This window comes from Vicia villosa, linkage group LG3 (genome assembly GCF_029867415.1).
Source record: "Vicia villosa cultivar HV-30 ecotype Madison, WI linkage group LG3, Vvil1.0, whole genome shotgun sequence".
Lineage (NCBI taxonomy): Eukaryota > Viridiplantae > Streptophyta > Magnoliopsida > Fabales > Fabaceae > Vicia > Vicia villosa.
This window is the reverse complement of record NC_081182.1, coordinates 13,102,327-13,127,880: the sequence shown is the minus strand read 5'-3', so window position 1 is coordinate 13,127,880 and position 25,554 is coordinate 13,102,327. Positions and strand designations below refer to the sequence as shown.

Genomic DNA, 25,554 nt, shown 5'->3' with positions numbered 1-25,554 from the left:
AAACAGTTGGGCTTCAGTGTAACCGGTTACGGCAAACAGCGTAACCGGTTACGCAAACGCAACATCTACAGTAAATCTGTTTCACGGGTTCGTAACCGGTTACGGTAACAGGCGTAACCGGTTACGCCAACTGAAGTGCTAAAAACAACAGTTTCAACAGGAACCGGTGCGAACCGTAAACCGGTGGTTCGATTGCTTATGTTTTTTTTTTAAATTTTTTTAACTCAAATCTTTTTGTTAATTAGTTTCAGTGTTTCACATACCGACACACCAGTTTCTAGAAAAAACCAAAGAAGAGAAGTGAAATACCAAGTACGAACAACAACAACCTTCCGTCGTCGTTCCTTTTGCATAACAACACCGGTCCACCGCGCCTCCATCTTCGATTCCGCTGCGGTGGACCGGTGTTGTTATGCAAAAGGAACGACGACGGAAGGTTGGTCATGCTATGCTGGTGTTTTTTTTAACAAAGTACAGTAGAGTGTTAGTGATGAAATTGAACTTCAGCAAATAAGTTCAATCCAATTCAAACTATACTGGTATTTCAATCTGGTATTTTTATTGAAATTATTGAAACACAATGCTGGTATTTCAATTCTGCTTTATCTTGTATTACGTTTTTTTTTCAGTCTTGTATTACATTTTTATATTTCAATTTTGTTTTATCTTGTATTTGAATTCTGCTATAGTATTTTTAAGATCCATTAATAAGGTATATAGTTTTTTGTAAAAAAAAAAACAAGGTATATAGTTTTATAATGTAAGAAACTAGTAGTATCTAATAATGTGTAGTCTTTAATAGGTAAATATATTTTTGTCTTTTATTTCAATTCTGCTATAGTATTTATATATTTTTATTTCTGCTATTGTCTTTAATAGGTAAATAATGTGTAGTCTTTATCTTGTATTTCAATTATGCTATAGTATTTATATATTTTTATATGGAACTAGCAGTATCATTTAAACTTATCAGTAGTATTTAGTAATATATTTAGTAGCACTTGTCCATGTTAAAGCTATTAGTATTAGTATAACTTGTCCATGTTAAAGCTATTAGTATTAGTAGTAGTATATTTAGTAGCACTTGTCCATGTAAAAGCTAATCTGGTGTTTATAGTAATAATTACTCTTAACCTTTTTAAGATAAAAACCAATCAAGTTTTAAGATAAAAACCAATCAATTTGAGAACAATCGAACAAGTAAATCTAATTTGTAGGTTCATACTCGTGCCTAAGCATATCAAATTCTGATTGATTTATTAGAAGTTGTTTATGTATTCCAACATGATTGATTTATTAGAAGGTTTTTAGAGATTGAATGATCCGGTTCGATCGGTTTTATACCTATATAATTTTATTATAATGACATGTTTAATCCGGTTTGGTCATGCGGTTCGACCAATGACACAGTGGTTCGACCGATGAACCAGTGACCCAATACCCTCACTGGTTTGATGACCGGTCCGATTTTTAAAACATTGGGTTGAATTGTTTGCTTTTTTTTTTTTTTTACAAGTGAATAATTTTCTATTAGATTTAGAGGTCATATACTATTACATATTTTATAGACACCAAGTTTTTTTTTGACGGTAGACACCAAGTTAAAAGGAATATAAACAACACATGGTGATTATTATTAAACTAAAATAATGATAATAAAGTAAAAAATATGGCAACGTGTGTGGTTATCTTTAATAGAATTCGAATATCATCTCCACTCTTAAGTTAGGTCAAGACAAGAAAGAAATCTTGAGAAGGAATTACTTATTAATTCAATGATATATCGTATATAATATAATTATTAACATCACTTTTCGCCTAAATTCCTAATTATTGAGCTAAGTGGGTTATCAACTTCTTGTTAGAATCACTCCATTTTGATATGAACAACTTTAATTTGATTCCTTAGGTGTTAAATTACACCCACTGATTGCCATTTATGGCATACTAGTTTTTATAATACTCATCTTGTAACCTATATTTGATATATTCCTAATGCAAATTTGTGTGGAAGAAGATCACTTTGAAAATGTTGCCAACTTTATTAGTTAGTTGATTGATGGTGGACCAATAAATCTCAAATGTATTTTGTGTGTGTATTTATATTTTTTGCATTTATAAAGTTATTAATTCCTCAAAATAGTGTTAAATAAGATTTGAATTTTCTAAGCTATTAAACTAAGAAAGAATCTATGAATAGATTCAACCCAATGTGTGAATTGAATAACAAAAAGAGTGATCACATGAATTTTGAAAAAAATCTCATTTGAATCCACTCATAATTTGTTTTGAATTCATTATGCAAACAAAATAATTTAAGCTTGATTTAAATCAAAACTACATTTTATACACGAACAATTATTTTGACGTTGATAGTGAGAAAATTTATGAGAAAAATTCAAAATACTAGAAATTATTAAAGACAAAATATTAAAACAAAATATAAACGGATATTACTTATGTGCAATTTCATTAATGTTGATTAATGCTGTATGAAATGGATGATGTCCCTATATTAATCATCACTTGAGTTTCTACCAATTTTGTGAAGTAGTCGGTATGATAAAAATGCGTCCCTTAAAAGGCGGGATGATATATTTTATCAATCATATTTATAGATTATCATCTAAAAGATTAAAATTTAAATATTTAATATTCAAAATCGACGGATGCTCTTTGTAATACATAATCCAACTAACATGTTTCACAAGCTTTTATTAAAAATAAATAAAGTCTTTCGTAAATTTCACTCATGATTTTAAAAAACTCTTTGTTGTTATATATTTAAAGAGAATTTTGTCACGCTCTCCACTATATATTTGTAAAAAAATGTGACGTGCTCAACAAATGTCATAAATATTATTTTTAAACTTTACCTTAATTATCGAATCCCCTATTTTTTCAACAAATTCATAATCTCAATTGACAATTTTTTATCAAAATCATTAACTTTTATGTCGATAAACCAAACTTGTAAAATAAAAATTATAAACAAACAAAGACACTACTTCTATATTATTGTTGTGAGATATTGGATCGAACTCTAGTATTGTCGAAGGGTAGCTTCTTGGTTCGACAGAGTTAAGCATGAAGTCGAAGGATTGTTCACATGCTGGTGTCGAAGTGTGCATGCTGTAGTCGAAGATGGGTCTAGCATGCAGATGTCGAAGATGCTAGGGTTGTTAGCATGTTAAATTAGGTTTTAGTGTTTAAACCCTAATTTGTTAAGTTAGCTTGTTTATTAAGTTGGCTTGTGTAATGGGCCTTGCTGAAAAAGCCCATTAGTTAGTATGTTAGGTTTTATTATAAATAGCATACTAGTCTCTCATCATTGCTAAGCTGCAAATCCTAATTTAGGGTGAGAGAGGTTATTTGTTATTCTTGTAAACTTGTAATCTTGTTCTAAGAGAAAGTGAAAGGATAGCAGTTATAACCAATTCTTGTGTTCTTCTTATCCTCTCTAATTCTCTATTATACTTTGTTATTGGTATCGTTTTTCACAACAAATTGGTGCGGTGAGCGTGGAGAAGATGCCTTCAACAAAGTATGAGATTGAAAAGTTCACCGGAGTGAATGATTTCGGTCTGTGGCGCTTGAAGATGAAAGCTCTACTGGTTCAGCAGGGTTGTTTGGAAGCGTTGAAGGGAGAGGCAGCCATGAATGCAGAATTGACGGCAGCGGAGAAGACGAATATGATCGAGAAAGCACACAGCGCAATTTTGTTGAGCCTTGGTGATAAGGTTCTCCGGCAGGTATCAAAGGAGACGACGGCATCAGGGTTATGGGTGAAACTTGAAAGTTTGTATATGACCAAATCGCTGGTAAATCGACTCTACCTGAAGCAAGCTTTGTATTCATTCAAGATGATTGAAGACAAAGTATTGGCTGAGCAGTTGGATATGTTCAACAAGCTGATTCTTGATCTTGAAAATATTGATGTGAAGATCGATGATGAAGACCAAGCGCTGTTACTATTGTGTTCTTTGCCTCGATCACATGCTCACTTCAAAGAAACTCTCTTGTATGGAAGGGAGTCCCTGACGTTTGAAGAAGTTCAATCAGCCTTGTACTCTAAGGACTTGAATGAACGAAAGGAGCATAAACCTTCGACTGTTGGCGAAGGTTTGGCCGTTAAAGGAAAACTCTTACGAAAGGATGGTAAGTTCGACAAGAAGAAAGGCAAAAGCCAGTCGAAGACTTACAGTGGCGAAGCATCTGGCATTCGATGCTACCATTGTAAGAAGGAGGGTCACACAAGAAAGGTGTGCCCTGAACGCTTGAAATATCATGGAGGTAAGGATAATGGCAACGCTGCCATTGTTCAAGATGATTTCGAATCATCTGATGTTCTTGTGGTTTCAAGCAGTGACTCTAAGAAGGAGTGGATTATGGATTCAGGTTGCACTTGGCACATGACTCCAAACAAAGACTTGTTCGAGGAATTATGTGATCAAGATGGTGGATCAGTATTGCTGGGAAACAACAAGGCTTGCAAGATTGCAGGTGTTGGATCTGTGAGATTCAAGCTCCATGATGAGTCAATAAGGTTGTTGACTGAAGTCAGGTATGTTCCTGATTTGAAGAGAAATCTGCTTTCTCTTTGTGAATTCGACAAGAAAGGATATGTTTTCCAAGGAGAGAAAAGTATCCTAAGAGTCATGAAGGGTTCGAAGGAAGTCTTGAGAGGCGTGAAGAAACAAGGCTTGTATACCCTTGAGGCTGAAGTTGTAAGTGGTTCGACAAATGTTGCATCCACGAAACCTTTGTCGAAAACAGAAATCTGGCACATGAGATTGGGCCATGTCAGTGAAAGGGGTCTGGTCGAATTAGGGAAACAAAATCTGCTTGGTGGAGACAAAGTCGAAAAGCTGAAGTTTTGTGAACCCTGTGTACTTGGAAAATCTTGCAGAGTGAAGTTCAACAAAGGCAAACAAAGAACACATGGATCCCTTAATTACATCCATGCTGATCTTTGGGGGCCTGCAAGGTGTCCATCACATTCAGGAGCAAGGTATTTTCTATCCATAGTAGATGATTATTCCAGAAAATTATGGGTATTCATCCAGAAGACTAAGGATGAAACTTTTGAGAATTTCAAAAGTTGGAAGACTCTGGTTGAAAATCAGACTGGCAGAAAGGTCAAGAGGTTGAGAACCGACAATGGCCTTGAATTTTGCAATGAGGCATTCGACAGTTTTTGTGCTGCCTCTGGTATTGCAAGGCATAGAACTACTGCAGGTACTCCACAGCAAAATGGTTTGGCTGAAAGGTTTAATCGAACTATTTTGGAGAGAGTCAGATGCATGTTGACTAGTGCGGGGTTAACAAAGGTGTTCTGGGCTGAGGCTGTTTCGACAGCAACATATCTGATAAACAGATGTCCTTCGACAGCGTTAGATATGAAGACACCTGAAGAAGTTTGGTCGGGACATCCACCAGATCTCGACAAACTGAGAGTATTTGGCTGCGTAGCCTATGCTCACATTAGGCAAGACAAGGTCGAACCTAGAGCTCTGAAATGCATGTTCATGGGATACCCTGAAGGAGTCAAAGCTTATAGGCTATGGTGCCTAGAGCCAGGTCACAGGAGGTGTATCACCAGTCGAGATATAGTTTTCAATGAAGCTGAAATGGCTTTTAAGAAAATTGATGATGTTGGTCGAAGTACAGAAACATCTGACGAAGAGCTGGAACAGGTAGAGATTCCTGTTGAGGTGGAGCATGTTGATGCTGAATTGCATATCCCAGATGAAGTCGAAGAAGAACCAGAAGATGCTGAAGTTGAGGAAACTGACGATGACTACCTATTGTCGAGAGATAGGTCGAGAAGAGTCATCAAGCCACCTCAAAGACTTGGATATGCAGATCTTATAGCTTATGCCTTAATCTCTGCAAGTGAGGTTCTAGACGAAGAACCTAGAGACTATAAGGAAGTTATGAGGAGTCGAAATAAGACTGAATGGCTGAAGGCCATGGATGATGAGATGAAATCTCTTCATGATAATCATACTTGGGAACTGATCAAGAAACCTGTTGGGGCAAGGTTAGTCAGCTGTAAATGGATTTTCAAAGTTAAGGAAGGAATTGAAGGAGTGACGTCGAAAAAGATACAAGGCAAGGCTAGTTGCAAGGGGTTTCACTCAGAAAGAAGGTGTCGACTTCAATGATGTGTTTTCTCCTGTTGTGAAGCATGAGTCCATTCGAATGTTGCTTGCCATGGTGGCACAGTTCGATCTTGAACTGGAACAGATGGATGTGAAGACTGCGTTCGTGTATGGTGATCTAGATGAAACGATCCTGATGAGGCAACCTGAAGGGTATGTCGAAAAGGGGAAGGAAGATTATGTGTGCAAGTTAAAGAGATCTTTGTATGGGCTGAAACAATCTCCTCGACAGTGGAATAGGAGATTCGACAAGTTCATGGCACGCATAAGTTTCATTAGAAGTCAGTTCGACCACTGCGTTTACTTCAGATTTCGACCTGGTAATTCATTTGTTATTTTGTTGCTTTATGTGGATGATATTCTCATAGCAAGCAACAGTGTCGAAGATGTGATGAGGGTGAAGGCTGAACTCAATAAGGAGTTCGATATGAAGGATCTGGGAGCTGCTTCCAGGATTCTTGGAATTGACATTCGAAGAGATAGAAAGAAGTCGAAGTTATGCTTATCTCAAAAGGCATATCTACGGAAGATTCTTGAAAAGTTTGGTATGTCGAATTCGAAGCCAGTTGTGACTCCAACAAACCCTCAATTCAAGCTGAGTATTGATCAGTGTCCCAGTACTGATGTCGAAAGAGCCTATATGAATAGCATCCCATATGCTAATATAGTCGGTTCTTTGATGTATGCTATGGTCTGTACTAGACCCGACATAGCTTACGCAGTCAGTCTTGTAAGCAGGTACATGGCGAATCCTGGAAAGGCTCACTGGCAAGCATTGAAGTGGATTTTAAGGTACATAAATGGGTCTTTGAATAGAGTCCTAATTTATGGTGGAGCCTTGGGTGAAGATAGTAAAGCAGTAATAGAAGGATATGTCGACTCTGATTATGCAGGTTGTATGGATTCCAGAAAATCTATTTCTGGATATGTTTTCACTATGTTTGGCACTGCAATTAGTTGGAAAGCAACACTTCAGAAGGTTGTTGCTCTATCAACCACTGAAGCGGAGTATATTGCCCTAACTGAAGCTGTGAAAGAAGCATTGTGGCTTGAAGGTTTTGCGAAGGAGCTGAAACTTCAAGGTCGAGGTATCACTGTTAAATGTGATAGTCAAAGTGCAATACACCTGTCGAAGAATTCAGCCTATCATGAGCGAACTAAGCACATTGATGTGAGGCTGCATTTCGTCAGAGGAGTAATCGAGCGTGGAGAAGTCCAAGTGCTGAAGGTTTCGACTGAAGACAATGCTGCTGATATGATCACCAAGACATTGCCGAGTTGCAAGTTTTTCCACTGTATGCAGTTGATAAAGCTGCATGAACAAAGCTAGTTTGTTCCTTGACGTTATAGAGTTACGTCAAAGGTGGAGATTTGTGAGATATTGGATCGAACTCTAGTATTGTCGAAGGGTAGCTTCTTGGTTCGACAGAGTTAAGCATGAAGTCGAAGGATTGTTCACATGCTGGTGTCGAAGTGTGCATGCTGTAGTCGAAGATGGGTCTAGCATGCAGATGTCGAAGATGCTAGGGTTGTTAGCATGTTAAATTAGGTTTTAGTGTTTAAACCCTAATTTGTTAAGTTAGCTTGTTTATTAAGTTGGCTTGTGTAATGGGCCTTGCTGAAAAAGCCCATTAGTTAGTATGTTAGGTTTTATTATAAATAGCATACTAGTCTCTCATCATTGCTAAGCTGCAAATCCTAATTTAGGGTGAGAGAGGTTATTTGTTATTCTTGTAAAATTGTAATCTTGTATTAAGAGAAAGTGAAAGGATAGCAGTTATAACCAATTCTTGTGTTCTTCTTATCCTCTCTAATTCCCTATTATACTTTGTTATTGGTATCGTTTTTCACAACAATTGTGTGGTCAAATTTTAATTTTATTACAACAAAGTTCAAACCTATACTCATAATTAGTTAGTGTGTTTGGTGCTCAAGGTAGCAAGAGCACTCAAAACCACTTTTGAATATTCCATGTTCGTGGTTGACTTTTATTTCAATCACCAACCGATCATGCTGTCTTCTAGATTCACCACACTCAATTTGAGATCTTCCTTTGACTCCTTATGTCAATGTGCCGTGTGCCAATTCAATGCCACTACCATCATGAAATCAACAACGTTGAAGATGCTCCATTTTTCTATTTGTGTTTAAACATTTTTAGTTTGAAGTTTGTGCTTTAATTAAGTCTTTCTTCTATATAGTATGGTTTTCTTTATACGGCACAATGATAGGTCCATGTTATCCCACCTTTTTCATCAATGGTCCACCCACCCTCCTCCACCCCTTTCCACCGTAAATATATATACTATCTTATTCTAAATCTAATAGGACACTTCCACCACCTCACATGTTCCGAAGATTCTCGATTCTATGACCACACCACACAATTTTCTAATCTTCCAATGACTAGTGAGCTACCTCGTTAACTATCACCCAAATCTTTCTTTACACAATCATCACTTGTTTATTATTCCTCACTTTTCAAGAAAATGATTTTGCACCCTTTGTTGCAAATAAAGACATGTTATAGTGTTGAATCTAATATTATTTAAAAAGCAATACTCTTTAATGTTATATATGTATATAAAGTTATCAAAAAGATTGTTAGTCTTGTACATTGGAATAAGATGAATAAGATAAAGATGGAAGAAGAGAGAGAAAAATTGTAACTAATTTTTATTCAATTGGAAAAACGGTTAAGGGGATGATTCTACACTATTCTCTCACTACCAATTACAAAGAAATGGAATATACAAACTCATATTGGACCAAATTAATTAAGTCCCAACTCAAGGCCCAACAAACTAACAGCTAACATACTCTGCATGTGCAATTACACTTCAACAACATCCCTCAATTCATATTCAGAGCTAAAATTAGTGACACCAATTTCATCCCTCAAATTGATGAAGTGTTCAGTCTTGACAGCCTTCGTCGAAACATCTGCAAGTTGCTTCCAGGTACTACAATGCACAACTTCTAGCACTTTATTCTGGACTAGATTCCTCAGAAAATGGAGCTTTGTGTAAATGTGCTTGCCTCTCCCATACAACATTGGATTCTTGGCAAGGCTTATAACATATTTGTTATCAATCATCAACTTCACAGGCTTCATCACCTTGATCTTCAGATCTTGCAACAAATTCAGCAACCAAACAGCTTAACACGCAGACAAAGCACGTGCAATATATTCAGCTTCACAAGGGGACAACGCAATCACTGGTTGCTTCTTGGAGAACCAAGAAATGAGACATCGCAGATATTTGAAAAAATATCCAGAAGTACTTCTTCTGTGAACTCTATCACCACACCAGTCAGTCTGAGTAGCACATCAGTTCTGACTCACATTCAGCTTCAGAAGGGAACAACACTCCAAACTTTAGAGTCCCTTTAATATACCAAAGAATCATAACAACAGCTTGGTAATGTGACCACTTCGGTTTATTCATAAACCTACTCACCATTCCAACTGCGTAACAGATGTCAGGTCTGGTATTACAGAGATATCTCAGCGATCCTGACAACTATTTAAAATTTGTATCATCTACATTATCACATTCATCATCAGAATCTAGCTTGTGATTCCTCTCAGCATGTGTTACTGTAAATTTGCAATTTGTCAACTAGAATCTCTTTAGAATCATAAGATCTTCATCCCTAGAAAGTATACTAACTTTCCTAGGTCAGTCATCTCAAATCATTCATCAGCACCTTCTTTAACTTGACTATCTCATCAGAACAGCTCCCTGTCAGCAATATGTCACCAACATAAAGACACGCCAAAATCACATTGCCTACAAAAGTATGTTGAACATAAACACCATATTTCATCTCACATTTCTGAAACCCCTGTTTCTTGAAAAACGAATCAATCTTTAAGTTCCAAGCTATAGGCGCTTCCTTCAATCCATACAAAACTTTATGAAACTTGAACACCATCACTTCATGGTTCTTTTTCACAAATTTAGGAGGTTGTGACACATAAACTTCTTCTTGTAAATGACCGTTCAAAAATACATATTTAACATCCAAAAGTATCATAGACTAATTCCAATTAGAAGCTATAGCAATCACCAACCTGATTGTTTCATGTCTAGCGATAGGTGAAAACACCTCAAAGTAATCTAGCCTAGGTTTCTAAAGAAAACCTCTAGCTAATAACCTCGCTATGTGTTTCCCAATTGATCCATTTGGCTTCAACTTCACCTTGAAAACCCATCTGACGCTGATAGCTTTCTTCTCCTTCGAAAGCTTAGTCAATTACCAAGTCTTATTTCATTTTATAGCCTCAAGTTCTTCTTTCATGGCCTTCAGCCCGACTTTCTTCTTAAGTGTTTCTTCTGTACTCATAGGTTCAGAGTCTACTAACATGGCACACTGAATGACTTCGCCTTTAGAGTCTATTTTAGTATCGTGTAACATGTCAAACTTGGCAAACCTTCTGGATATTTGTCTCATTATTTGTGGTCTCTAAACTTGTTTTGAATCTTCTGCAAAACCTGGAACAGTGTTAGCCTCTAGACCTCCTCTAGAAACACTTCCTTAAGAATTTCCACCTTCAGAAGAATGACAACTTCCAAAAGCATGATCACTTATAGAAATTTGACCCCCAGAGTTTTGACCACCAGATTCTAGACCACCTCTAGAGTCTAGATCACTTCCAAAGTCTTGATCACTTCTAGAGGCTCCGTCAGAGTTACCTTCAAAATCGCCTTCGGACCCTAATTCACCTTCATAATCAAAATCAAATTAACCTTGCGAATCAGAATCATCTTTTGAATCTGACTCATCTTCATATTCTCCTCCCGACTCTGACTCGTCTTTAGAATCTTCATACTATGAACTATCTTTAGAAGTTACCTCGGGTGTTAACGCTACACCAGAGTTGGATTGAGATTTTCTCCAATACCATGCTTCCGACTCCTTCACAATAACGTCTCTGCTGACTTCGGCTTCATAGTCATCTTCTGATTCTGACTCGTCTTCAGAATCAGACTCTACTTCAAATTCAGAGTCAACTTCTGAGTTTGACTCATATTCAAAGTTTCCTTCAGAATCAAAAAATGTCAATCGCACAGGTTCCTCATCAGATTCATAAGCCATCGATTGCACATGTTCATCATCAGAAACTCCTAAGGCTATGTTTGCTTCTTCTGATTTCCTTTCCTTGTTTGACCAACAATCATTAGCAAAGTGACTAAACCTATTACAATAGTAACATTGAATCATTCTCTTGTCAAGCTTCTCCTTTCCCTTATGATGTTTCTTCTTATTAGTGTAGGATGCTTCTGACTTCTGAGAACAACCATGTCTTTTCTTTGCTTCTGACTCTTCCTACCAAAAGATGCCTTTAAAGCCTGCTCTACCTCTCTCTTGGAGGTTCTTTCAGTTAGACGCAGCCCTTGTGCTTCTAGACTACTTTGCAGCTCTTGAATTCTTATGGTTCTCAAATCCTTAGAATTTTCAATTGATACAACAATGTAATCAAATGATGAATGAGATATCTCAATACATTCTCAATGATTACTTGTTCAGAAAGAGTTTCTCCACAAGATTTTATCTTATTTGTGATCAGAATCACTCTAGAGATGTAATCAGTTACCTTCTCATTGTTCTTCATGTTGAGAGTCTCTTACTGATTACATAGACCCTGAAGTTTCACATTCTTTACTGATGTGTCACCTCCATAGCACCGTACCAATGTATCTTACACAACCTTCGACATCATCGAATCAGAGATATTCTCAAACACATTCGCATTCACGCACTGATGGATGTAGAATAATGCTTTTTGATCCTTCTTCTTTGTTTCTCGTTGCACATTTCTTTGCTCTTCCATTGCATCCGCAGCAACCTCCATGTAACCGTTGTTGACTAGATCAAGCACATCTTGAGTGTCAAACAACACACGGATCTGAATCATCCACAAATTCCAATTCTTTTCATGAAACAGGGGAAGTTTAGTATTCAAACAACTGTTTCCACCATTACTGTTCGATATTGTGCAAGAAATCACTCAGATCTCATAAAACACTCGTGTTTCCCGATCCCTCGAAATCAAGAAATGTGATTCCGATACAATTATGATCTTCAATTTGTAAGAACAAGATTGGTTCTGCAGCTGGCCTTAGGTTTTGATGATAACATTACATGATATCTTAGAAAACAATTTAGTACTCTAATGGTTTCTGTCTTGTGAGTAGCTTTTACTAACAGGTTCTAACTCAGAAAAAAGGCGTGTGACATCATCAGGTTCTAAATAAAACACACTTGGACTCTGGAAAAAATCAACGTGTTTACATATTCAGTCAAGTTCGAGAATGCTTCTATAATAATGGTTCTAATGAACGTTTGTAATAGAGATTCTGATCGAGAGTCTCATGAAAGAGATATTGGGGACTCCTCTAGCTCTGATATTTTGTTGTCCAAGTTCGGAAGATTCTGAAGATAAGGTTCGGGAAGAAAAGGTTCCGAAGATAAAGATTTGAAGACCAAGTGCTGAAGATTCCGAAGACAAGGTTCTGAGGGAACAAGTTCTGAAGACTCTGTGGACTTAGGCTCTGAAGATTTGAAGACCAAGTGATGAAGTTCTGAAGAAGGTTCTGAGTGAACAATTTTTGAAGACTCTGAAGACTTAGGTTTTGGTGACTAAATATTTTGATCCTGCTAAATATGCTTCAACAACTACTATTTGAAGCCCCTAAAGATTGAAAGATAAAAGATCAAATTTGGATTCACGTGAGGAAGTAATAAGTGGTGTATACTCTATTAGGGTGGCTCTAGGTTAATACTACTGTACAATATTGTCTACCTCTTCTCACTGACCTTTGGAACTATACAACTAGAATTTCATATTCCAATATTACCCTTCAGCAGACTTCTCTTTGTTATCTATAAAAGAAGACTTGGAAGAAGAATTCAAAAAAAGAGTGATACATCCAGAAATAAGACGTTGTTACTCTGAACAACTCTGAAAATGATTTTGCACCCTTTGTTGCAAATACAGACATTTTGTAGTGTTGAATCAAATATTATTTAAAAAAACAATACTCTTTAATGTTTATTATATTTGTGTAGAAAACTATCAAAAAGATTGTTAGTAATTTATATTCTGAAAAGAGTGTGAAAGTTTTGTTTCTATTTATTGATAATCTACTATCAAGATGAACCTTAAAGATATCATCTTGCACTTTGATAATTGAACCCCTTGGTATAGCATCTGATAAAGCATCAGACGTGCGTCATGAAGACTTTGCTCTAGAGATTCCAACAGTTGAGAATCCAATTCCTTCATTTTCTATATATCTTTTTTTACATTGTTCACGATTATTAGATTAGAGAGAATGATGGAGTGTGACATATTTCAAGGCTCCAACTACTGACATGTACATAAATACATCATGTAATAAGTTGGATTTTGTCTTGTTGAGTTTGCGGGTAGACTGCATCAGAGTGAAAATATAGTTGCATTCAATCATATTAGTCTCTTTGAGTAAGTCCTTAATGTACTTGGACTAAGAGATGAGTGGCGTACCCTCGGAGTTCTTGTGAACCTCTATACCAATAAAATAGTCCAAATCATCTAAATGCTTGAGAGAGAAGACATTATTAAACTTAGTAATGAGTTGTTCAATGAAAAAGTAACACTAGTGGTAAATAATGATAACATTATTAATCATCTAAATAGCTACCCGTGATGATGATATCACCAATAGAAACTAATATGTAGACAACTTTCTTGTTTTGAGACAAGGTAAATAATGAGATATTACATTTGCTAGCCTTGAAACCTAGATGAAGAAAAGCATTTGGAAGCTTTTCAAACCACTCTATAAGGGCTTGTTTGAGGCCATAAATGACTTTGTTGAGTTTGCACTTGCCCACTTGAGTTGAAGGACCAACCACAAACCCTTGTGGTTGTTCCATATAGACTTCTTAATCAAGAGAGCCATTTAAGAATGCATTATTGACATCAAATTGTTGGATGATCCATTTTTATGAAATGGAAAAAGTAAGAATTGGTTCGATGGTTACAAAGTTACATAGTACGAGAACAAGATTCATTGAATCATTACCTTGTACTCGATGAAAACCAATAACCACTAACTTGACTTTGAATTTGTTAACAATGTCATTTGAGTTTTATTTTACCCTAAAAACTAATTTACAACCAATAGTTTTCTTAATTCTCGGGAGAGTAATCACAATTCAAGTATTATTTTGTTGCAAGGAAACATATTCAGCTTGCATAATTGCCTTATATTAGGAGTCTAATATAGCTTGTTTGATTGTCGTGGTTTTAGTGTGAGAGAGTAGAAATTGTTTTTTATGTCTAAGTTGAATGAAGCCAAATTTAGATTTAGTATGCATAAGGGTTGTCATTTACTAGTTTAACAAGGACATGTTTATATTTGATAGGGGTGGTAGTATCTGAAGTAGGAGAGTATACGATGGGAGTGGTAGGAGTAATAAGCACGGGTTGAACAAAATTAGGTTCATGGATATTAATTGATGCAGTGGGGTGTGTAGGTACAAGTGGTGTAGGTACAGATGATATAGGTACATTTGGTGTAAGTACATGTGAAAACAATGTCGGTATAGATGTAGATGGTGTAGATATAGATTCAGATGGTGTAATTACAAGTGCAAATGTTGTATGTATAGGCGGGTTGAAAATAATAAATGCGAGAGTATTATAAAGAAGAGTAGACAAAGTAACACTAGTGGGGGTGAACAATGATTGATGATTGAGCTAGTGAACAACTCAAGAAAAACAAAATCTTTAAAATTCTTGAGCATAAATTGAATTTGGTGCGATTGTGTGCATTGACATATGACCTTACTTGTTGGCACAAAAAATGAAAGTTATCTTGAGTGGTTTCTCTAATATATTTAGAAAAATTGAAGCGAGAAACGAGATTCATGAATATAATGAGAACTAAATTGTTAAGACATAGAACCACCACTCTATGGAAGGCGTGGTGGTAATAGAGAGAGAACGAGGACCTACTTGAATCGATAGAGTAGATTTTGATTTAGTAAAATAATTGTTACTTAGTGAATAACTAACTTTAAAAATTAATTATTCAATTTACAATCGGATGATAACACATTTTTATTGCCGAGAGGTACAGACACTGGCCAAGCATTATTCCCACCTAGGAATCGAACCCAGTATTTCCCGAATTACGTCCTTAGTAGGAGCTCCTTTACCACTGGAGCTCAAGTGCTTGGTTATTGACGCGTTTTAATAATAAGATATCTTTAAAATGAATAAATGAACTACATTAAAAATTTATTTTGAATATTCTAAGTATTTCTGATGGTAGACTAAGATAATTTAAAAAATATTTGAAATATTAATAGAAAAATATTTACGTATACCATTTTAGCTTTAATCCATTTATGTACTAGTATCAATTTCTAACCGATTAAAAGTTTCATACCTTCAAAATCAATTTAACATTTAAGAGGATTGTCGTTTTACGGTTTCGTCGTGTTATGATACTCTATGCCTTAGGTATGTCCATTACGACCCTCCTAATTGCTTTGATTTTGTTTTGAGGTATCTTTGGAAGGTGGAGGTTCCTCTTAAATGCAAGGCTTTTGGTTGGAGGTGTTTCCTTAATAGAATTCCCACTAAAGATCCGCTTGCTTATCGTGGTATTCCTTCTTCTTCCACGAATTTAGCTTGTGTTTTTTGCGATGTGTGTGAGGACTCTTCTTCCCATTCTCTTCTTTTGTGTCAGAGGTCGGATGAGGTTTGGATGCATATTGCTAGGTGGATAGGTTTATCGGATTATAAAGCAGATGAATTCAAGGAGAGTTTTTGGAAATGACATGTTTATTGTAGTGGCAAGGGAAGGTGTGGTGTGTGTGATTGGCAACCCTTTGGAGTTTGTGGTTGTTTAGGAATGGTATTATTTTCAAGAATTTTGTGTGGAATTTCCGGGATGTGGTTTGGGGTGTGAAGGCTTTGATTTGGAGATGATCGTTTATAGGAAATATTTCTCACGCCAATTGTAACTTTTACGAGTTTGACAAAAACTCATTTTACTTAAATTAAATTTCAATTGGTAGACATTTTTCCCCGCGGCTTTGTCCGTTTCGTTGTAATCTCGTTTTGAGAACTTTGTTTTAAAAAAAAAAAAATTGAGTGAAACCAATGATATTTGCTCACATAGTCCAAATTTAAAGTTTGGTAAACCAACTCAAAATGTTTCCTATTAAGGTCTAGGGATATTCCGACGGCTAAGAATCCAATTCCCTCATTTTATATAACTTTTTTTACACTTTACACATCCACTAAATTTATTACTATTCTTTTTTCTCCCTTTTCGGCACAGCCCTGCAGTGCAAACTTTTGTTTAAAACAACAATATAATTCATTCACTTTAATCACCAACGATTCTGAATAGGTTTGAATTGAGGTGGATTTCATAAAATGACAATAATATTGTTATTTTATTAAAAAGTCAATTTCTTTAAAATTATAATGATTTCAACTATTATTTTAAATATTTTTACAGATAAAAATATTATTCTATTTGATTGTATAAAATTAACTTTAATAAAAAGTTAACTAAATATAAAAATATTTTATATAAGAAATTTTTAAACTATCAACATGACTTTGTTAAAATATTTTATTTGAAATATTTTGATAAATTGAAGTATCTACGAAAAGAGACTTTTGTAAATTTTTTGACTGATTTACATGTAAAGGGATATTGACACTTAGATGTCTGAATTTGAGTAATACTTTTCTATTAGTGAGACTCAGAATTGGTAATGTTATTGTGAAAAATAAAGTGGTCAAAGATGATAAAGTATATTCTCACAATTAAAATACTTTCATAACATTTATTTTTGACATTTTAAAATTTCTAACAGTAAAGGTAATTGATCTTTTACCTAGAATTTATAGACTTAACGTATAGTAATATTGTGTCTTCTAAATTAATGAATATAATTTAAAAATAATAAATTTTATAATTTAAAAAAAGATTAACGACATATTTTATTGTCTTATTGTCTTATTATATTATATATAAACTTTATCATAAATAGTTTATGAATTTATTTAAATACAATTCTTAATATAAAGAAGTTTTACGCTGACACAAAATTATAATTATTAAAAAAAAATTAATTACATATAAAATAATATTTGTAAATAATTTAATAAATGATCATATAAATTATTTTACAATGACAATATATAAGAATTATTCTTATAAACTATATAATAATAGTCAGGTATATTTCATTTCATTCCACTTTATTTTCATTTTTACCTCACTCTAAATAAAGTCTTACGTGTGATTTCCTTGAGTCATAATTTCAATTTCTTCATTGATTTATATAAAATTAAATCGAACAATAAATTAATCCTTCAATAAATTTTAATATAAAAATTACATTTTGACTTAATAACAAAAGTGAATTGAAATTAAGTCTCTCTCATAAAAAGTAATTGTAAAAACAACAAAACTTTTGTATAACAGGTTGATTTTGAGCTTTTGTATAAATTGAGCTTAAGCATATACTGATATACTATACAATAATAGAAAGTAAAAAATAATTATTCATTTCATCTTAATTGAAGCAAATTATATACAATCAGATTTTAAGCAATCAATTTCACAGATTGCGAATACAACAATATAACTTCTACACACTACTCTAAATCACTAATTTCTATTCAAATTTTGAAAAATTACACATAATCTAATAAATTGATAATAATCCTTTTCAAACCTATAATAAATATACACAAGATTTGATTCAAACTTGAGAAAAGGATTCACTAATTTTCACTTAATGTAAAGAAAACGCAAAAACTAAGGCAAGAAACTGTTCACATCGTCCTCTCTTACCTTTAACCTAACTTCCGATTCCGGCGCCGCCGTAGAACTGGAGCCGACAGCGGTAGTTTCCGGAGCGGGAGCGGGAATTCCGCCGCACTTATCGCATCTAGAAACCACCAGAATCTGACGGCAAGAAGGACAAGAAGAATGAGATCTGAGCCACGCATCGATACATGACACGTGGAAGCCATGTCCGCACTGAGGTAGCACTCGGATTTCATCTCCGGCGGTGAATTCGCTCAGACAAATAGCGCAGTCGGAGAATTTCACCGCGGATTCTTCCGTCGCTGTGACCTTCGGAAGAGAGCGGAGAACCTTCTTCTTGACACCTTTGTTAGCTGCAGCAGCAGGAGGCGTGGTTTGAGAAGCGGGAGCGGGGGAAGGGAGACGTAAGCGACGGAAGCAGCCGCAGCGGGAGACGGCGATGAGTCCTAGAACGCAGATGAGAGCGCAGAGGAGAGCGGCGAGGATGACGACGAAGTCGGAATCGACGACAGCGGAGTCAGGTGAGTCGGAGGAAGACGAGTTGAGCTCGTCGAGATATCTGAAAGGACGAGTCATGTGAACGAGTTGAAAAGTTGATGTGGTTTGTGCTTGAAGTTTTAGGTTGGAGTAGCACTATATAAGTATTCACAATGTAAAGATATCGTATATAATTGATTATAAAATTGAGGTTAGAATTTGATTTTGCCACAATTAGTAAGTTTTTTAAATCCTATCTAAGACTATTTTATATGATTTTGAAAAGAATTTTTTTTCTCTTTTAACTTATTGTAATTTCTGTTTCTTTTCTTTTTTTCTTTACGACTGACAACCGATAGTATGTTTGAATTGATTTTTAAAAAAGACAAAAATGTTTTAGAAATAAAATTGATTCTACTTTGTTAAGTCTAAAATAGAATTGATTCTATTTCAAAATTATTTCTATTTCAAAATTATTTCTATTTCAAATTAGAATTTTTAATTTTTAAATTTAAACGTGATTTTTGCATTAAAATTTATTGTCAAGTCACTTTTACAATATATTCAAATATAAATTGATTTTCATAAATTTAATTCTGTTAAAATTAATTCTACCAAATTTAATTATATCAAAATCAATTATCTCAACCATCAATACAAACGGGTTAAGATTATTTTTAGATATTAATTATTATTTTATTTAGTGTAAATTTTTATATACACACATTTTGTATTAGTTCATAAAATTTCTATACAAATTTTTAGATGATCATATATAATTGCACGTAAGCCGTAAAAAAAAGTTATATAGAAAACATTTGAAAAATTAAATTTAAAATTTTTATGAGTTTATAATTCAATCTTTTTTTTAAGAAATAAAAAAGAATTGTACGGACAAAATAAACACTACTCAAAACATGATGAATGCTAAAATAGTAAAATTCTCATATGAATTTTACCGTCTAATTAATGAGGCAGTGCGTGTCTATAAGAGCTACTAAAAAGACAAAACACATGTGATATTACACAATATCTAAAAGTATAGTTCTTTCACATAATCACATATACATGTTTGAAAAGATTTGTAAACTTTGGAGATGAGTGCAAAAATGTCCCAGATAGATTAGGTAACACACAATTAGGAACACATGAGTCATGATGAAAATGACTGAGATTTAGATCCTATCTTGCCGGTGGGAACATTGATATTTACAAACAAGTTGTTTATATCACATGTTGTCAATAATTTTGATGACTAAAGAAACACACAAATAAGATTTGTATTTATGAGAAGAATTTCATAAGGAGTTGGTGATATTTTGATAAGAAGAATACAAGGTAATCAAACTTTTATTGGTGGTGTGTTGCATATTACAAGCATGAAGAGTAATTTGTTACGCATGGTAAGTTACTTGAGAAAGGGTTCACCATCAACTTTTTCAACAATCAAATGGAGGTTTTTATGTGTATAAAAACTCTTTTGAAAACTCTTCTATCTCAAAATAGAACATCTCAAGTCTATACAAGTGTAAGTAATTCACGATGTCTTGCATCTAAGATGATTGGTGATGTTGTCTGATATTTGTCGTCTTAGGTATAAACACCTTAATTTTAAGAGTTTCAGTGCCTTAAAGTCAAGGGAAATGGTACAATTTTCCCCAATAATTAGGTTATTTTTGACAAAATAATTAGGTTTCTTTTAGATTGGTGCAAGAATTGCTTAATACCCAAGCAATCCAAAAATAAAATCATTTGCGTCTCAAATTTCTACGAGAGATTCAGGAAAATTTGATGTGGTACATTCTGATATTTTTGACTGCTTTGTCATTAGAAGGGAATATATATTTTGATTCCTTTGTGGATAAGTTTAGTAAAATGATGTTTGTCTATATAATAAATATTGAAAATGAGGTGCTCAATGTTCTCAAGAGGTTCAAGGTGCAAGCACAAAAAACATGTAGAGGGACAACTAAAGATTTTAAGTGATGGAGATGGTGACTACACATTCAAGGAATTTGAATTCTTATGTAAAAAAATGAGAATTCAACATGAGATCGCTATACCATATACACTCCAAATGATGATCATGTTCCTTCTTCCAACAAGATGACTTGATGCATGTTGAAGCAAGAGAATATGACACATGATATTAAGGGAGAAATAGTCACAAATGTTGATATTTTCTTCTAATATTTATTAGTTTTTGTCATCACATGCTTTTTTCCATCAATCTAGCTGTCCTCCCCTCAACAAAATGACATATTTGAAAGAAAGAATCGGCATCTTGTTGAAACTTTTCGGACTTTGTTACTTCATGCAAATGTATGTGCTCGATATTTGAATGATCCAATTTTGACATCTTGTTTTTTGATTAAGCGAATGCCTTCTTCATCTCTTGACCGTAAAACACCACATTCCATTTTGTTGTCTAAAGAATCATTGTTTCATATTTCTCCTCGAATATTTGGGTTTGTTTTGTTCATAACTTGTCTCTAGATCTTGATAAGTTTTCTGCCTAAGCCATACAACGTGTTTTTTTTTTTGCTTACTAAGGTTACAAAAAGGTTACAAATGTTACTCCTATGTACAGAATCCTTACAACATTTATACAAACGTAACGTTCTTAGAAAAGAAATTTTATTTCTCACCGTACATAATTGAGTCTCATACTACTTAAGAAGTTTCTTGGTTCCTTATCTTGGTCCATTACCTTCCTTTGTTCCAAAAACTGTTTTGATTACAAATATTCCTAAAAATCATCCTCTTATGCAATCTCAAAGACTATCCATCACATACCAACATTCTCTATATGTTTCTAATATATAATTGTAAGGAGCAAAAATATCATTTGATTCATGTCATGCACCAACAGACAACCCTACTACAAACCTTCTTGAAGAAAAATCTTGACTTGCCAATAACTCTTTGAGAAGGTACTCGATCTACTCGTGATTCCCATCTTTTTTAAAACTTTATAATTTACCATTGTCTCTCTTCTTCTTACTACTATTTTGTGTTATCTATAACTTTTATTTCAATTCCTAAATATGTTTTAGAAACTTGATCATCCAGGATGGCAACAAGCCGTGTTGAATGAAATGCAAGCTTTAACGTATAATGGTACTTGGAAATTAACTCTTATCCTTCTAGAAAAAGAAACTCATTAGATGTTGATGGGTATATGTTATTAAAGTTGGGGCCAGTGGACATGTTGATTATCTTAAATCCTTACATGTAGCAAAAGGATATTTTAAAATTTATGGACTTGATTATGGAGATATTTTCTCCCATGATAGGTTAAAATGACGCTTTTTCAATTATTAATTGCAATATTTATCATTTGTCATTGGCCATTATATTAGTTGGATATTAAAAATGTGTTTACTCGTGGAGTTATAAGAGGGAATTTATAACGAACAACCACATAGATTTGTTGTTTGGGGAGAGCCAAGATTGGGAAATTCAGCTCAGTTGTTCAAGCTTTTGGAATGAAGCGTAGTGAAGTAGATCATTTCGTCTTCTATTGCAACGTCTTACCATATAAATGTGTTTATTTAGTGGTTTACGATACACTCATCACTGAAAAATGATCAAGAAAAAATTTCACAATTTAAGAAACATTTATTTTTCATATGGCGAATGCTATTGGGGAGGTCGAATTTATCTTTTCGCATCGGGAAACAAATGCTTGTGCTAACTCCTTAGCTTGTTATGGTAGAGTGATGCAAACTGATCTTCAAACTTTTCATGAGGAGCCTGTCTTCTTGGAGAAGGAGTTGAAGATGGATTTGGACGGTGGTTCTGTCTCTAGGCTTGTTGCTGTTTAGCTTTTCTTTTGTTTTGGGCTGAGGCCCTCATTTCTACCAAAAAAAAAAAGTGAACTTAGTTGTAGAGGTAAGTAACTAAAAAAGGTATTAAGTCTTGATTTAATTTTCAAAAACTTAAAAATAATAAAATTTGATTAATAACCTAATTTTATTTATAAAAAATTGAAAACTAACATATAATTATGAGTTTTAAAAACTAAAAAATTAAAATAAATTTTAAAGTTTTTAGTTTTAAATTTTGAAAATTGAAAAGAGGAAAAATCAAGGAAAATAGATTCTTTTTTTTTCATTAACAATATATTTGTAATTTTTGTGCAAATTTAAAATTAATTGGAATACCTAAAGCTTCTTGTTTCCAATTCATTGCTGATAAATTTAGAATCAAGTTTGCTGTTTGGAAAGCCGACCTCCTCTCTATTGCTGGATGTGCTCAACTTGTTAGATCTGACATCCTTAGTATGTTGATTTATTGCATTTTTGTGTACAACTAGCCTTCAAGAATCATTAAGGTCATTGAATATTGGATGAGAAATTTTATATGAAGTGGAAATTTAGATAAAAGAAAAGGGGTAATTGTTGCTTGGATTTCTTGTTACAAAGGCCTAAAAGAAGGTGACCTTGGTTAAAAATTTGTCAAAGTTTTCAATTAGGCCTCAAACTTGCAGCTAAGAATAATTGGTTCGCCATCCTAGCAGCTAAGATCAGAAGAAATAACAGGACTATCAAGTATTCTACCAAGTTCTCCATTTGGAGTAGCATTAAGGATGTGTTCAGCACTATTAAAGACAATTCCACTTGGTTGATTGGAAATGGCAAGCGCACTAATTTTTGGCTTGACATGTGGCTTGATGAACCTTGAGCTTCCAAATTCAATATTCCTGAAATATTCCATAAAACTTACATCCAAAATGAGATTTTTTTTAAGAAACAAGATTTGGGACAATACCTATGAACTAATTAACTGCTTTGCCCAATTTGTAGGTCTTGGTTTCCAAGCTTCACATTCCTGATAGAGACTTGGAGGATTCGATCGTTTGGTCTGATTTTGAAAATGGCCTTTTAACCTTGAAACCAGCCTATAATCTTTTGGGTAAACTAAAGGCTTGTTCTTTTTTGACAATTTTCCCTTGGAATAGCAATAGTCCTCCTTCAAAATCTTTGCTTGTTTGGAGATCCCTTCACAAAAAAAATACCCACTGATGACAATATGGCTATACGTGGCTTTGTTTTTCCCTCCAGGTGCGACTTGTGCAGAGTTCTTGCTGAGTCTTCAAATCATTGGTTCTTTGATTGCATTTTTGTCAGGAACATTTGGGATTAGTTCAGAGATACTTTTGATATTCAATCTGACATATTGAATTTCTTGGATTGCAAGTCGATTATTCTTGGTAACTGGTCTCCTCAAGCTCAAATTGTGATAATTGCTTGCATTGTTAACATATTTCATTAGGTTTGGGATGCTAGAAACCTTTCGATATTTAAGGCCAAGTGCACTCATTGAAAAACATGCATCTCCAACATAATGGTTCAAGTTAATCTTGTGGGAAACCTAACCACCAAGTCTTCCAACTCTTCTATCTCAAACTTTGTTGAAAAAAATTGATATCACCATTCATCCTAGAAAGTCCTTAACTACTAAAGATGTCCTCTGGCCCCCCTACTCCTCTAGGGTGGATCAAAGGCAATATTGATGGTCTTGCTAGACGTATTCCTTTGTTGACCTCTTGTGGTGGCATTTTTAGAAATGACACATCCTCTCATGTTGGTAGCTCCTGAGAGTTTCTTGATCTGGGGTCTGCTTTGTGTGCTGAGATTACTGGTGCTATTATTGCAATAGAAATTGCCATAAAGTGTGATTGAAAAAAGCTTTGGATGGAAACAAATTGTCTTCTCGTGGTTAAAGCTTTCTCAGATTCTTGTATCATCCCTTGGAGAATCAAGACTAGATGGCTCAATTATGTGTCCTACATTAAGGGTGTGTTTGAATTGGCGGTGAATATAATTGATTCTAGCATAATTGAGTTTGGTAGAATTTATTTTAACATAATTTAGTTTAGTATAATTGATTCATGTTTGGATACATTTATGTAAAAGTGAGTTGAATAATAATTTCAGTGTAAAAATCACTCAGAATCAATTCTGAAAGATAAAAGCTACAAATTAGAGCTTAAGTAGAATCAATTTTAGAGTCAAAATCAATTCTAATTTTGGTAAAACAAACATTTCAAAATTACCCAAAATCAATTCTACACCTCTAAAATTGAATCTAGGTGTTTTAGAATTGCTTGTTAATGTTGAATTAAGATTTAAATGTTATTCATAGTTTACAAAGAACATCTTCAATGGATGGTTGTTTGTTGATTGCTTTACCATAAGCTATGTTGCTTATTTTAATTTGCCATTGGAGTTTGCTTAGTTGGCACTCTAGATTGCTCGAAAATAATGTTACCCAAATAAGCAATCACGAGAACACATTATTTATCATTGAAATATTATTTCTCATGAAAAAGTGAATTCTTTTTTACACATAAAAAAATATATTTTTTTTAATACAAATAAAATAATTTAAATTGGTGGGGTCAATTTTAGATTCCTTATTTATAATCACCATTGGAATAAAATTGATAAAAATTGCTTATGAATTTCTTAGATGCAATGTGGCACTTTGGACACACATAGTACAACACAAATAACCATAAATATTTCTTGCATTGAAGATGCTCTAATGTGCTTAGACTCTCTTAAGGAGTCTTGGTTTGGTCCCCTTGTGTTTTTGTAAACTTTTTATATTTTTTAATCTATTTGTTTTCTTTTAAAAAAAATGTGAATATGATCAATACAGAATTCACTCCCTATATAAATATAATTGATTCAAAAATATTAAATAATATTCTGAAACTGAAAACCAAAAGAGTTTTTTGAAATTAATTTTGAAAATGATTTTTCAAAACTAAAACCCAAAACTTATTCAAACAAAATATTATTCTCTTGAGTTTGATATTTGTGTACTGTGCGCAACTTGAGCCTCCGGTTCATAGGAATTATTTCTCACGTAGTGTTAGATTGAACAACCATACAACCTAAAATCCATGTGCTTTTAGTGAGAGAAACTCTGACCTCTCTCTAGAAACTTATCGTGTCTCTTCATCCCCTTTCCTATCCTAACTAGGGTTTGAACGGCGGATTTTTACCTCCAGTTTCTGGTCTTTATTCCCAAATTTATTTGGTTTT

General features: G+C 34.0%; 1 protein-coding gene across 1 annotated transcript; it reads right to left on the bottom strand.

The window, feature by feature from the left end:
- Positions 1 to 17,895: 17,895 nt before the first annotated feature.
- Positions 17,896 to 18,659, bottom strand: LOC131654931 (RING-H2 finger protein ATL80-like). Its single transcript, XM_058924855.1, has one exon. It carries the CDS (start codon positions 18,593 to 18,595, stop codon positions 18,008 to 18,010), a length of 588 nt encoding a protein of 195 aa, XP_058780838.1. The 5' UTR covers positions 18,596 to 18,659; the 3' UTR covers positions 17,896 to 18,007.
- Positions 18,660 to 25,554: the final 6,895 nt, after the last annotated feature.

What these genes read in the sequence shown, in the direction of transcription:
- LOC131654931 (XM_058924855.1), bottom strand. Translation starts at nt 18,595, where the DNA reads ATGACTCGTCCTTTCAGATATCTCGACGAGCTCAACTCGTCTTCCTCC.